At 43.3% G+C, this 13,102-nt stretch overlaps 1 protein-coding gene across 1 annotated transcript; it reads right to left on the bottom strand.

Annotated features, from left to right (window-relative positions):
* Window positions 1–212: 212 nt before the first annotated feature.
* Window positions 213–6,104, bottom strand: LOC149364437 (mitochondrial E3 ubiquitin protein ligase 1-like). Its single transcript, XM_089574370.1, has 3 exons — window positions 5,873–6,104; window positions 5,154–5,365; window positions 213–1,334 (listed from the first exon to the last, which is right to left on the bottom strand). Exons 1-3 carry the CDS (start codon window positions 5,996–5,998, stop codon window positions 620–622), a joined length of 1,053 nt encoding a protein of 350 aa, XP_089430496.1. The 5' UTR covers window positions 5,999–6,104; the 3' UTR covers window positions 213–619.
* Between the last annotated feature and the right edge of the window lie 6,998 nt (window positions 6,105–13,102).

The raw sequence follows: 13,102 nt of genomic DNA on the forward strand, positions 1-13,102 counted from the left end.
GAGAGATGATAAAGATGGAAAGATGGTAAAGAGATGGAAAATTTGAACCAGCACCTTTTCAAGTCGCAACTTATTGTTGGGGCTTAGCTACCGTCATAAATAAATACTTTTTTTTTTATTGGTAACTATATCACTGCACAAACACTTCTAGAGACCATAATTTGCAGCACATAAACTTCATTTGTCAATATACACAGTCACACGCAACAAAATAATTTGTTGCCACACAGCAGGAGGCTCCTTTATTTAAAACTCTCCAGTTAATCACAAGACTAACAGCAAGAACTTGAGGATATGTTAAATAGCCCAAAGCCAAATACACGGCCTCACAAAATTGTTCTTGAGCGTAAAAAAACAGCGGACCTCGCCTATAACTTTGAAGTAACTATCAATTGTCTTTAAACTTTTTCTTGTATGCACATTTCAAATAGTGCTACAAAGTAATGATTAGCACACCTGTTACCATTACAGGCATGAAATTCGGCAGAAAAATTTGGGAAAGGTATGAAATTCGTATGAAACCAGCACACAGTAACCTAGTGTGTGCGAATCTGCAAAAACACCGTATATACTTGTTGTCGGAAAGGTCTTAGGGATGTTACACCACTCAACCAGCGGGTCAGGGAAGGAATGCTGCTACAATTCTTTTGATAGAAGCCCTGCACATGGGACAGTTCCCAGTGACCATATCTGAGCAGTCTGTGCACAAACAAACATGGCCACACTCCAGGATCATCACCTCCACAGGGTTTGTGCGGCAGATGACACAGGACGGGTGCTCTGAAGTCGACTCCCGGTTGAGTTTTCGCCGCTGCTTCCTCGCTTCTTCACGACGTAGAGAGTCCTTCCTTCTCTGGGCTTGCGCCTGTTTCGCCTTCCACCACGTGAACACCAAGTAGCAGGAGAGGCCCACAGCTGTGCACCCAAGCACCAGGCTAACAACACGCAGCACTCCGAGTTCAGAGCGTAGCTTTGACACAAGCGCAGGGTGGCTGAGCTGCGTGAGGTAATAGCAGACACCGTCGGTCGGGGGAACCAGCTTGACTGTACCATCTTCCGCGACAGTTAGGGTGCCAAATGCTGTCAGCGCAGAGCCTTCTTCAAGAAGGAACTCCTGCTCTTCGATGCCCTTGGTCTGTTCTCCACGCAGCCAGCCAAAAAAGACTCCGCTGAGACCTTCTCGATTTGGGATGAAGTTTTCGTAAACACAGTTTACTGGCACATTTTCGCACTCCAAGGGGTCCACCACTTCCACCATCACGTTGCTGTGCCGTGACACCAGGCCAAATGGCACAAAGTTGAGGATGCGCTGTATCTCCCGCTGGGTCTGTGACCTTGAAAGGAAGCTTCATTTCAGTCACATGAACACAGAAAGAACTTTAGCATCACATGTACACAAGGGTGCCCTCAATGTCTAGTTACCCACTTTATTGGCGCTTTTTTCTTAATTAAATAAGAATTGAGAAAAAAATTCAATCAAGTAATTAACATCACTGATTCATCATATTAATGGCAGAGGAAGGAAACATGAGACTCCTAGCAGAAAATTCATGAGAAAAATGAAAAGGCACAAAATGTGACAATGATGACACCTCTAACATGCAGTGACAAGGTGTAGAAAAAAAAAGCACAAGGGAAGTGTCTATACTGCCAGAATACTGCAGAGGACTAGTAGGTAGGTCAGTGGGGGAGTGGTCCGCAGATCGGTAGGGATTCATGGACACTCACCAAGTATTGTACGGTAACAGAGCTAGATAGCAAACAATTATACATTACACAATGAATTTTTTTCCCTCTTACATCAAGGTTATAATTTCCGTCTTGCCTAGTTTAATCTAACTTGTTTAGGAACTGCTGTCCTGACCAGCATAACATGACTGCAGTTGCCAGAATGCAGAATCTCAATATTAGTGATCAGTGATCAGCCAAGGAAACTTTATGGCTAAATAATCTGGCAAACAGTGCCATTAAGCAATGACAGTATCTGCAAAAAAGCAAGGCAGTGTTAACTGTGACTGGACTGAATTTTACATTAAGTATGATACAGTATGTACAAATTTCAATAGTTTTTGTTTCTGCTTGAAAAATAATATCTAACACCCGCAGCACTACCCTTAACAAGTGCACTTCCAAATATATTTTTCACAGCAAAATGGGTCACCTGCCAGAGATGCAGAGAGCCTACAATGTGAAATACTGCAGCTTGGGCTCGTTGGTTCACTATTCTATACATGAAGAACAGTGCACAAGACCGAACACATGCAGATGATAAGCAGGAAACGGCAAGTGCGTATTTGCCTGCCTTTTTGAAGAAATACAGACACCACACTTTTGGTTTGCATGTTTTTTTCTTTGTAATGATGCACAAGACTTTAGCATCCATGAATCACCATATGGTATTCACCTAAGACTACTAAGTAATTTATGATTCCATTTCTTCTCTTACCCAGTCTAGTTCTGGTTTCAGCAGCAGAGCGATGGCTACGATGTCAAAGGTGTGTGTAGGTTACGTGAGGCATGAAACAAAGTAAGACATAACTACTAATTTATGGTTTCAATTCACCACAGTGCTAAAGTTAGCCTTCCTCAGGAGCTGGATTCACGAGTGAAGAAGCAGCAGTTATATTGCAGTTTTATTCATGCCTCACATGACCTTTGGCGTCACAGCCATCGCTAGGCTGTTGAAATTGAAACCAAAACAGGTGAGAGAAGAAATTCAATTAGAAATTGTTTAGCAGTACTAGGTGAATACAACATGGTGATCCATGTCTTACACATCATTACAAAGGGGGAACATGCAACCGGAATTCAGTGTGTATTCTCCTTTAATATATTTGTATTTATCTTTGTGTGCTGTTCTTCATGACGCTAATGGTGAAGCCTCTGCAAATGGTGAAGCCTCCTGGTAGAACCAAATATTTCATGGGGCATAATGCTACATCAGCAGATGAAAAAATGACTTCGAATTTTACCTGCTGACAGCATGGTTAGGCGAAACACAAGAGGCGCCCGTAGGTTAAAAATCCCCAGGTGGTCGAAATTATTCTCCCCAGGTGGTCGAAATTATTCTCCCCAGGTGGTCGAAATTATTCCGGAGACCTCCTCTACAGCACCTCTTTCTGTCTTTCTTCTTTTACTCCTACCTTCCTCCCTTCCCTTACAGCTCAGGTGTCCACTGATATATGTGAGACAGATGCTGCGCCATTTCCTTTCCTCAAAAACCAATTTAACAATTTACCAGCATGGTTATAGGTATCACATGTGAGTTACCAATTATATGCGGGCAGGCACTCATGGCAGCCTAAAATGGAAGTAGAATGCCAAGCTTGGCCTATATTTAGACTTGTGTCCCTTTTGAAAACGCTTGTTTTGAAAACGTCTCTTTAGGCAACCTCCGATTGGTGAAAGGGACGTTTTCGAAACAAGTTAGGAATAAGGGCCCTGATAAACACGTCAGCTTTCCCTAGAAACCCAGGACATTCTGTTCTGAATGCGTGCCAACGCTTGCTAGCTCATGCTAGACATTTCATCTTCTTCTCAGTGCTTCTCAACATGTTTAGTGGTGCTACAAATACACTGCCGCCCACAAACTTAACACGAATGCTTGAGCACATAGCTTCGACTGACATTAGCGCCCCAAAGCCTAGGCCGCTGGATCTGAAACCATGTTGCACAATGCGTATGCAGCGGCTGATGATGATGGACACCCTGCAGCCACCGAAGAATAGTCTTAGACCCAGCAGCCAATGCTCCACGGAGATAATTTCAGTCCAAGCCATACGCTTGAGCATCCGTAGGTACTGAGGACTAATTGAAGGTGCCCTGTATCGACAGACCGTGAAATTCTAATGCTGAAGAGACCGCTCCCACTGATACGAACCTTTTAAACTTAATGCAGTTGTCACCATCACCCGCCGATTTTGCAAGTAAACTGCGTGTGTTGACACTAAACATCTGACGTAGATCCCGGAGGCTACATTACACGGTCACTGAGAATCCTTCTCGGTGTGGACGTCACAAGTTTGAACCAAGTAGCAGCAAAATTTTAAAGTTCAATTTTTTCAGCCATAAATATATATATATATATTTTTTTTGCTGGAAAAATATTAAAATACCCAGTATGAGCTAAAAATCAATTTTTACTGAGACCAATCATTGATTGGAGTTGTCCTCTCAGCGTCCCTTTTAAGCAGGGACGCGGGTTTAAGAGGTCAAATGTTTTCTTTTTCCATGTAGAGCAATGAAATTTGCCGCATGCTTATTGGAAAGTCCACAGAATGCTTAAATACAAAGTTTCAATGAAAAATCTTAAGTGGTTTTGGTATTATAAATTTTTATATGCTTCAATGTTATACCGAACTTGCAGAAAGCCTAGCATGACAACAAAACGGCATAGGAGTCTTCAGTCACTTTTAAGTTTTACCCAAAGGAATGGCCGACGCAGTGATATTCTCCAAATACTTTTAGCTGCTTGATTTTTTCTACACAGAATGCTATATCCATGCTTGCATGATGCACTCATCATTGTCGCATCAAATTAGTTAGGGAATAAACAAAAAGACAAGTAAGTAATTCAGAAATGTAGGTGCATCACTGAATAAAAAAGTTATCAAGGAACACAATGCAACAAACCGCAAGAAAATCCATGAAGCCATTGTTGTGCTACATTTTCTGCAAGCAGGGCAGTCAGGTCAAAAAACATTTCAGATAAGTGGCATTTTCACGGAGATTTCAGCCAGTTTTGTGCTACTTACGGTCATGAAACATGTCAAAAGTCACTTCTGGGCTGTTTTTTGGGAACATATTTCACGATATAATTTAAAAAGCCTTATAAATACGAACTCTGGTGTTTTCTGATATTCAATTATTTTTTTTTTTTTTAGATTTTCATGATTTGAAAGCAACGTACCGTGTTAAGTTTGCAGACGGCGGTAAATATCAAAACATGCGTGCAAAAATTTGGCCATGCTTAAACATTCAGATATTTGTCTCCTGTACATTTTTGTCCGCCGGTAATGACATATACCCCAAAACAGCGGCTTTGAATCTGCAATACTGGGACCAGTAACAACAAAACGCTTGAAGTATGCAACTTTTATCCCACAATCTTTTGCTGCCTGGGCAATACAGCGTTATCACGTGTGCATACTTACCAGAAGCGGGACACAGGGCTCCACTGGATCTTGTGCTCCGTGAGGCAGCACTCCTGGATGACAGCCTTGGCATGGCGCATGTGCCTGCTCTTAATGGTGTCGCCCAAGGCCTTGACATGGCCCCTGATGACAGCGTGCACGGCAGTGCCGTCGGGATATTCTTCACGCAATTTGGATGCCAGGTGATGATCGATGTCAAATTGACGAGCTGTCTGTAAAGGCGAAACGAAGGCAAGGAATTATTCTCGCAGATGTGCCTCAAGGCTGGCGGTGGTACCAAAAGCGAAACGAACGCTTATTAAGCACGAAGGCCAGCGGTGAACAGCTGTCCACGTCGTTTGAGCAAGTTTTCCAACTGATCAAGCTGCAGCGTATACTGTCACAAGATGACGGAACAACGTTTAAGAACGACACACACGACCAGTATTCTTTCTTCTTTCTGCAAGGAAGTTGCTGTAGCTAGGCTCTCACTTAGGTTATATGAAATTAGTCGAGATATTTTCAGATTTAACAAGTGCAATACAGGAAATATGCTTAGCCGTATATGTAACCTGGAGTGTCCTCATTACGTTGTTTCCCGAAACATTTGGCTAACAATACATCATTCAATTTGCTGTTGCAGAGGTTCATGGTTTGGTCACTTCTCATTAAAAGCTATAGCTGCATGGCAAGCGAAGACTCATCAAGACATGCACAGTGAAAAACAAAAACTCTCTCACCTGGACTGCCTCGAAGTTGGTCACTCTAGATCGGTACGCCTTGTAGATCACACTAAGTGTGACGAGGTTGACACCTAAGCAAACATTTTCTAGCGTGAGGTACTGGGTAAGCCAGTCAACGGGCATGATGTCGCTGAGTATTTATGAGCAAATAGAACCAATTATAACCTCCTCATACCCAATGCACGAAAGACCGAATCAAAGGAAACCAGGAAAAACACAAAAATAACAAAAAAAACTTTCACTTCTCAACGTTACTTGACAACGCGATTCACGGACGCCAGATTTGGCAGGACTTTACAAGTAATATTGCTGGTTTCTTGTGGACAATGAGTGCAAAAATAATAATCAGGGTAAATAAATACAGCAAATCAAAAGAGATCTTCAGTTGTTACAGTGATTACTTCTGCAATGTTAAAAACAAAACAAAAAGTGCATTTGTGCGTGTGTTCGCGCGTGCGCGGGGTTTGGGCTTTGCTCTAGGCATAGAGTTTCTTACTATAATAGTAAGAAACTCTGGGTGCGTTCCAATTCTCTAGACGTCCGACAAGACGTCTAGCGTGAGAAGCGTTTGCGGGACGGCAGGCTGGAAACGCTGATTGGTCGATGGGATGCGCTTCTCCGTGACGTTTTTTGACTTCGCCCTCGTTCTCAACCGGACGTGGCGTCAGCGCGCCTTTCTCGACCTCTCCCTAGAGCGCCTGGGGAATCGCTAGGTGCACCCGCCGCGCCGCGCGTGCGTGGTGAGCGGGCATGCCGCATTCGTTTCGTGATCCTCGGCGCGCTCGTTTCGAGGCGTGTGCAGCTATGGCGTTCGTGCGTGGTGCGCTCGGCGGCGACAGCCAGCTGAAATTTCTGTTCAGTTTTTGCTTGCGGCTTTCGCCGTTTCCCCAGGAGCACGTGGCTAGTGTCGTGCTCGTATTTAAAGTTTTTGCCGCGGCACTACAAGGATCCGCATCAGGCGCGCTTTGAGGACCGCCGTTTGACAGCTACGCTGACGCGCTTGTCGGGGGTGCGCATTCTCAACCCTGAGGTAAGGACTGAACTACATTGTCGCAAGTTTTCTCGTGCATTGAGGACTCACCAAATTGCGGTGCTTGTAACGAAACTTTTTTTTTTTTTTTTTTGCAGCGTCGTTCCCTGGATATGCTTCTCGGAAGCCGATGTCATTGTTCGCCGCGGACGCTGGGCCTACTGCTCGCCGCCACGCCGCTGTAGGTTGACGTTGAAGAGCTGCTCCAAACGGCCCTTTTCAGGGCCGCTTCATTGCTTCCTGGAAGATTGCGGGCATCAATCTCGCGGCCGTGTTCCCTCTCTTTGTCGAAATCGGCGCCAGACATCAGAACCCGCGCTAGGCCTCGTTGCAGGGTTAAACGAGTGCAGTGTGGCTTTAGAGAAGTTATGACTTGCGCTTAGTCTATCTATCATTCATTCAGTGCAGTGTGCCTTTGCTTCTTTAGCGACTTCTCACGCCTTGTCGAAATCGGATTTAAAGCTCACGCCACGCCTCGTTGAATGGGTTAACCGAGTGCAGCGCCTAGCTTTGTTTTTGTGTTCTAACCTGTAAGCAGTGCACCTTTCTTCGCTCCTTACTTTTGTTCTTTTCAGTCGTTTCCTGAATCCGTCGAAAGAGCCAGGCTTGCCGGATGGTTGTTCGCCGTGAATGGAACCACGAGGCGATCGCATCTGCATACACAGCACGACTTTGTTCCCTCGTGTTTTTTTTTACCAAGGATTGCTTCGACAGCTCGTGCAAAACGAGGACTGCGCACGCCGTGTCGTCGCTGCTTAGTGAAGAGGCACAAAACGGATGTCGTCCTTACTAAAGGCCCTTCTCGGGGCCACCTCAGTGTTTCCTGGCAGACCACGCGCTTTCCGCCCTGTGCACATGTTCCCCTCATTTCCAATCATTTGTAAGTTGCATATCAATGAATTAATAAATCAGTCAATGCACTTTATTTACCAGAAAAATCTCGCTGGTCACCCTGGGCTAAAAGCTGTGCACACAGCTTGACAAGGCCCAGGGGACCATTAGATGACAGTTTTGAACGTAGGAAAAACAAGTTGGTACTTTAAAAGAACATGGAAAGTACACCAAACAATATAAGAGATAAACATTACAATCGCGCATTACAGTAAAGAAAAAGAAAACACTTTGACAGCAGACATACAGTATCAATTTACACTATAATACATACAAAAATCACGACATTCAGCATTATGGCACGAAATATAAGAACAGCACATAAAGCAAAAAAGAATGCAAGTTACAATAGTACAGATAGATTAGCTGTTTACATTTGCATATGCATAAAATTAGTCCTCGTCTCCTTGGGCCTCCTTCAAATCCTGCAGAAGGCTTGAATTTGCAACTGCTAATATCAAAGAAGATTTAGAAGAACTTCAGTTTGGGATACACGGTGCATAGTACTTGAGAAAACAAACAATAGCGCCTACAATGACACACACAGAAGAATAACTATGCAGCACAAGCGCTATCCTGCGCTCTACAGTATGGAACTGTGACTGAAAAATGAACCTTCACGTCAGTGAAATATGAGCCTTTAGGCTGTCTACAAATTGTTATTACAGAAAGAAAGAAATATTAGTGAATGTTGTGTGAGAGGCTTGCATATTACTCTGTTTATTTATTTATTTACCCCTCAAGGCCAGTGGCATTACACAGATGTTAGGGTGGGCTTGTCTAAAAGGAAAGTAAAATAATAGAGCCCGGCCCGCACCGCTTAGAGCACAACGGGCTAGTGGCATTACACAGGGGGAATGGTAAATATACTAAAACTGAGAGAAAAATACAGTTGATTACATGAACATTAAACAGCGCCTGAATATACAATGTTAGCTAGTGCTACGCGGAACTGCTCGTAATTTTCAGTGCCGGCAACTTCTGCGGTAAGGTGGTTCCAGTCGCATGAGGTTCGCGGCAGGAATGACTGCGAGCAGCATTTTCTGTTGCATGACATACTTCCAACTTTGTGATCATGATCAATGCGGCGGGATACAGAAATTGTACGGGGGATGAGGTGATCACGAAGAGCGGGATGATGGTACAGCTTGTGGAACAGGGTGATACGAAACACTTTTCTACGCGATGTCAGTTATGGGAGGCAGATATTAGACTTCATAGCTGTGCGGTTGTAGTTAACAAGGATTAAACGCACAGAGTTATTTTGCACCAGCTCAAGATCATTAATGAAGTCATGAGCAGGGTGCCATACACGTGTTGCATGCTCGAGTTTTTATCGTATTAGTGTTTGATAAAGCAGTAGTTTCAAATTGGAAGGAACGTTAAAGAAGTTGCGACGTAAGTAGCAAAGCATGCGATTAGCATTTTCAATTATGTTCTCGGTATGAAGAGACCAGTTAAGATAATAAGTAATGTGGACGCCGATGCACTTATATGATGAGGCTGATTCCAAGGAAATGTTATCGATGTAGTAGTGAGGTGGGACGGAAGTTTTTCTAGATACACGCATGACTTTGCATTTGTTCATATATAGCTGCATTCACCATTCTTCGCACTGAAGTCAGTGGCGGTCTCGTCAAGTAGTCGCCTGCTTTGTACGTTCACCTTGTTAGCAGCTGTCTTATTTCACACAATTCCACGTTCTACACGTTGATAGGTATCGTGTTCCTGCCTTGGCGGTAGTGGTTTATTTTTAAAAAAAAAAAGGAAGCAAAAGAGTGTTGCCGGCTGCGGCAATTGCTATCTAATATCTTAAGCACCCGAGCTGCAGCCGGCGGAAACGACAGGGAAAGGGAGAGGATAGTAAGGAGAAGTATAGAGGGGAGCGACAGCAAGAAAGGACAGGGGAGAGCTTTGTACACTATTTACAAAATACAAAAGTAATCAAGTTCCCGCCACCGTTGTCTTGCCATGCCGCCGGCGCGGCGGCGACGGCGGTGCCATTTACCTGCGGTTGCGGTGGCCAACAACCTCGTCGGCGGGAGGGGGGGGGGGAGCCACCCATTCATGTCTTTATCCCACCAGGGACACAGCGACGCAAGCGAGGGGACCATCCCTTTCTGGCTTGACAAGGAGCGCCGACCAGCCGCCTTGGGGACTGAGGGCAGAACAAATTAAGCCACTTCCCAGAACTGATAAATGAAGGCCGCTAACCCCACTGGTGAAATGTCCGGGCAGGTGCTTTGACCTTAGTGGACATGTCGTGGCAATTATCTCAGACGTCGACTCGTTTCGCCTGGTATCGAAATGAATATTGCTCGCGTAAGCGTTAACATTCAAAGATTGAGTAATGGTATAACGTCTATACCTTTCGCCATTTATTTTTCAATAACAAAGCGCAAAAAAATTTTTGTGCAAATAAAATGAAAAATCGTTGTTTCTATTTTTTCTTTTTTATATACAGCAGTCTGTCCGCTCCCCCTAAAACCACTCTCTGTGACCGCCACTGACTGAAGTAATGTAAGGTTGTTAGTGTTGGTTATTTCTCTAAAAATGACGCAAACATCAGCGAATAGGTGAATATGAGAATCCATAAGAGAGCGGGGATCATTAATGTTAGATCAGGAACAGTAGCTAGGGTCCAAGAACTGAACCTTGTGGAACTCCGGAAGACACCTCTGTAAAACAGGTGTTATAACCGTAAGCAATAACTAATTGTGAGCGATTAAGTAGACATTCAATCCATTTCAATAAGTTACAGTCAATATTAAGATGTTTTAGTTTGTGAGCCAAAAGGTTGTGACATACATCGTCGAAAGCCTTTGAAAAATTCAGAAATATACAGCCAGTTAGTGATGATAGGTCTAGAATACAGTGCAATGCATGTGTAAACTATATTAACTGTGTTTCGCAAGAGTAAAGTTTTCGAAAACAATGTTGCGCTGACATAAAAAGTTGTTCAATGAAAGGAAGTTAACAAGGTTGGTGAATATTATATGTTTGAACATTTTGGGTCAAGTATTGGTAAGGGATATGGGACGATAATTAATAGGGGATGCTTTGCTGCCGGATTTGTAGACTGTAACCACCTTTCCGATCTTCCACTCAGTAGCAGCGTTGACTGGTCAATGCTGGAAAAGTTTGGTTAGTATAATGGGCGAATAAGCTGCAGTGCTTTTTAAGTAACGCAGTCATAACCCGGAGCGGAATGAACACTGAGTCCATCAATAAGCTTATTCACACCAGTAGGAGCAACAGTTATAGGTGGCATGAAAACATAGTTGAAGTGGTGAGTTGTAGGCATATGTATACATCAGATATGGGTGTAAAGTTGTCAGTGATTACGCGGTTAAGAATCGTGACGCGAACGTCGGAAGGGATGAGGTCGCCTAACGGGTCAGATAACGCAAAACTATCGTCGGTGGAAGGATTAATGACCCGCCAGAATTTTTGACATTGGTGGTTACATGTGAGTGGAAGTGCTTTTAGCGCTTTTGAGCGCCTGAACATACATGTTGGAAGCCGCTGAATACGAAGTCCGATCGCTCACTAGTTGGCGAGAACTTTGCGATGCGGTAGAGGCTTTCTTTTTGTTAGATAAACGTTTAATGTGATTATTACACTAGGGAGCTATTGAGTGGGTGGTAGCAGTGCGTTCAGGAGTGTATTGTTCTGTGAGTTGGGTGATTATAGCTGTGAACATGCTCCAGTTGGTTTGAATGCTGCGGACACCAAAGCTATGGGAAAGCATCGATAAAAAAAATAGTTCATTATTTATCGCCTGAAAATTTGCTCCATTGTAGTCTCGTATTATTATTTTTTTTCTTTTTGTTAGTGTTCGGAGTGGCTAGATTAATGTCATAGTGCATTAGCAAGTGGTCGCTGATGCCTGGCAGGTATGTAATAGGTGAGACTATGTCAGATCGATTTGTCAGGATTAAATCTAGCGTATTAGCCGCGTTGGCTGTTATAGTCCCTTGTGAGCACAAATGCACTAACGAGAATACTGAGCGCACATCTAAAAATTCGCGACTTCGAGACGAGAACGGGGACATTAAAGGGGAGTTGGTATCCCATGTTATCTTCGAAAAAATTAGATCGGCAAATAAAACAATACTGAAATAGATCATGGTGCTTTGCTTTTAAGTGTTTCCATAAAAAAGTATGGCAACAGATAAGGAAAGGCTGAGGTGATCGTGATCGAGGAGGTTAGACTGAATTATAGTGCAACAGCTTGAAGCAGGTCTTCACGTCATTCATATATACTTTTGCATCTGAGCCTTGTATTTATTGCTGTATTTTGTGTTACAACTTGTATTTAACATTTTTCAATTTTGCTAAACCTGTTCTTTTTTGCATATATTATGTATTCGCCCCTCCTGCTTGGGCCTACTGTAGGCCTGCAGTATGTTCTAAATAAAATAAAAATAAAAAGAACATTGCAGGAGCCCGGACAAAGCAAAATTACACAAATTACGTTTGAATAGAGATTATGGCAGGAAAGTGGATGAAATATAGCTAAAAGAAGAATTGTGAACCGAAGCAAAGTATGTAATGAGCCAGAAATATGCATATCAAAGAAGACACTGCACTGAGAAAATGGACAGCATGAAATAAATGAGCAGCACAAGTGCAGCGTACAGGCCTTTATCAAAGAATTTATTTTTTGTTTATTTACCACGTCCTGGTAGTGTTAGCTCCATAAAGCATTATCAAAATTATCACAATTTTCAGTTTTATTTGCTTAGGAGAACGTTAGAGCATTAAGAACTTGGCTCATAAATGCACCTCAAATATTGCCATAAATCATCGTACTCTTCGTCCTGGGCCACAAGAGCTGGGGCTTCATGAGATAATTATTACGGTGCATTAACGAAAATTTCAACATGCCGTCAGCATGCAAAGATTTTATACTGGCGCTGAAAAAACCGCATTTTTTAAATTTTCGCTGGCAGGAGGGAGTAACTTTCTTGACTGCGCTGCTTTCTTCCTAAGCAAATGAAAGACGTGTATGCCGAGCAAAAACAATTCGAAAATATGTAGCGTAAGATATAACACTAATGCACTGTGAAGCTTGATGCCTTATTGGTCCAGTAGAGTGGAGAGCTGGGCGAGTTAATTGGTTCACGATTGTAGAAAGAAAACCAGCGCAAAAGACGGGGACACAGAACTCGGAACACAGAATACAGGAACACAGAACACAGCGTCGTCCTGTGTTCCTGTTGTGCGTCTCCGTCCTTTGCCCTTGTTTTTTTTTTCCTTAATTGGCCATGCACTTGTGGCAATTTAAGTGCACTTCCTGTGAA

The sequence above is a fragment of the Amblyomma mixtum genome, chromosome 2 (assembly GCF_055824585.1).
Source record: "Amblyomma mixtum isolate Tamu chromosome 2, ASM5582458v1, whole genome shotgun sequence".
NCBI lineage: Eukaryota > Metazoa > Arthropoda > Arachnida > Ixodida > Ixodidae > Amblyomma > Amblyomma mixtum.

Coding starts and splice junctions, on each gene's coding strand:
- LOC149364437 (XM_089574370.1), bottom strand. CDS start 5,998: ATGCCCGTTGACTGGCTTACCCAGTACCTCACGCTAGAAAATGTTTGC. Junction 5,366..5,872: donor CCAACTTCGAGGCAGTCCAG/GTGAGAGAGTTT, acceptor TCGCCTTTACAG/ACAGCTCGTCAATTTGACAT. Junction 1,335..5,153: donor AGCCCTGTGTCCCGCTTCTG/GTAAGTATGCAC, acceptor CTTCCTTTCAAG/GTCACAGACCCAGCGGGAGA.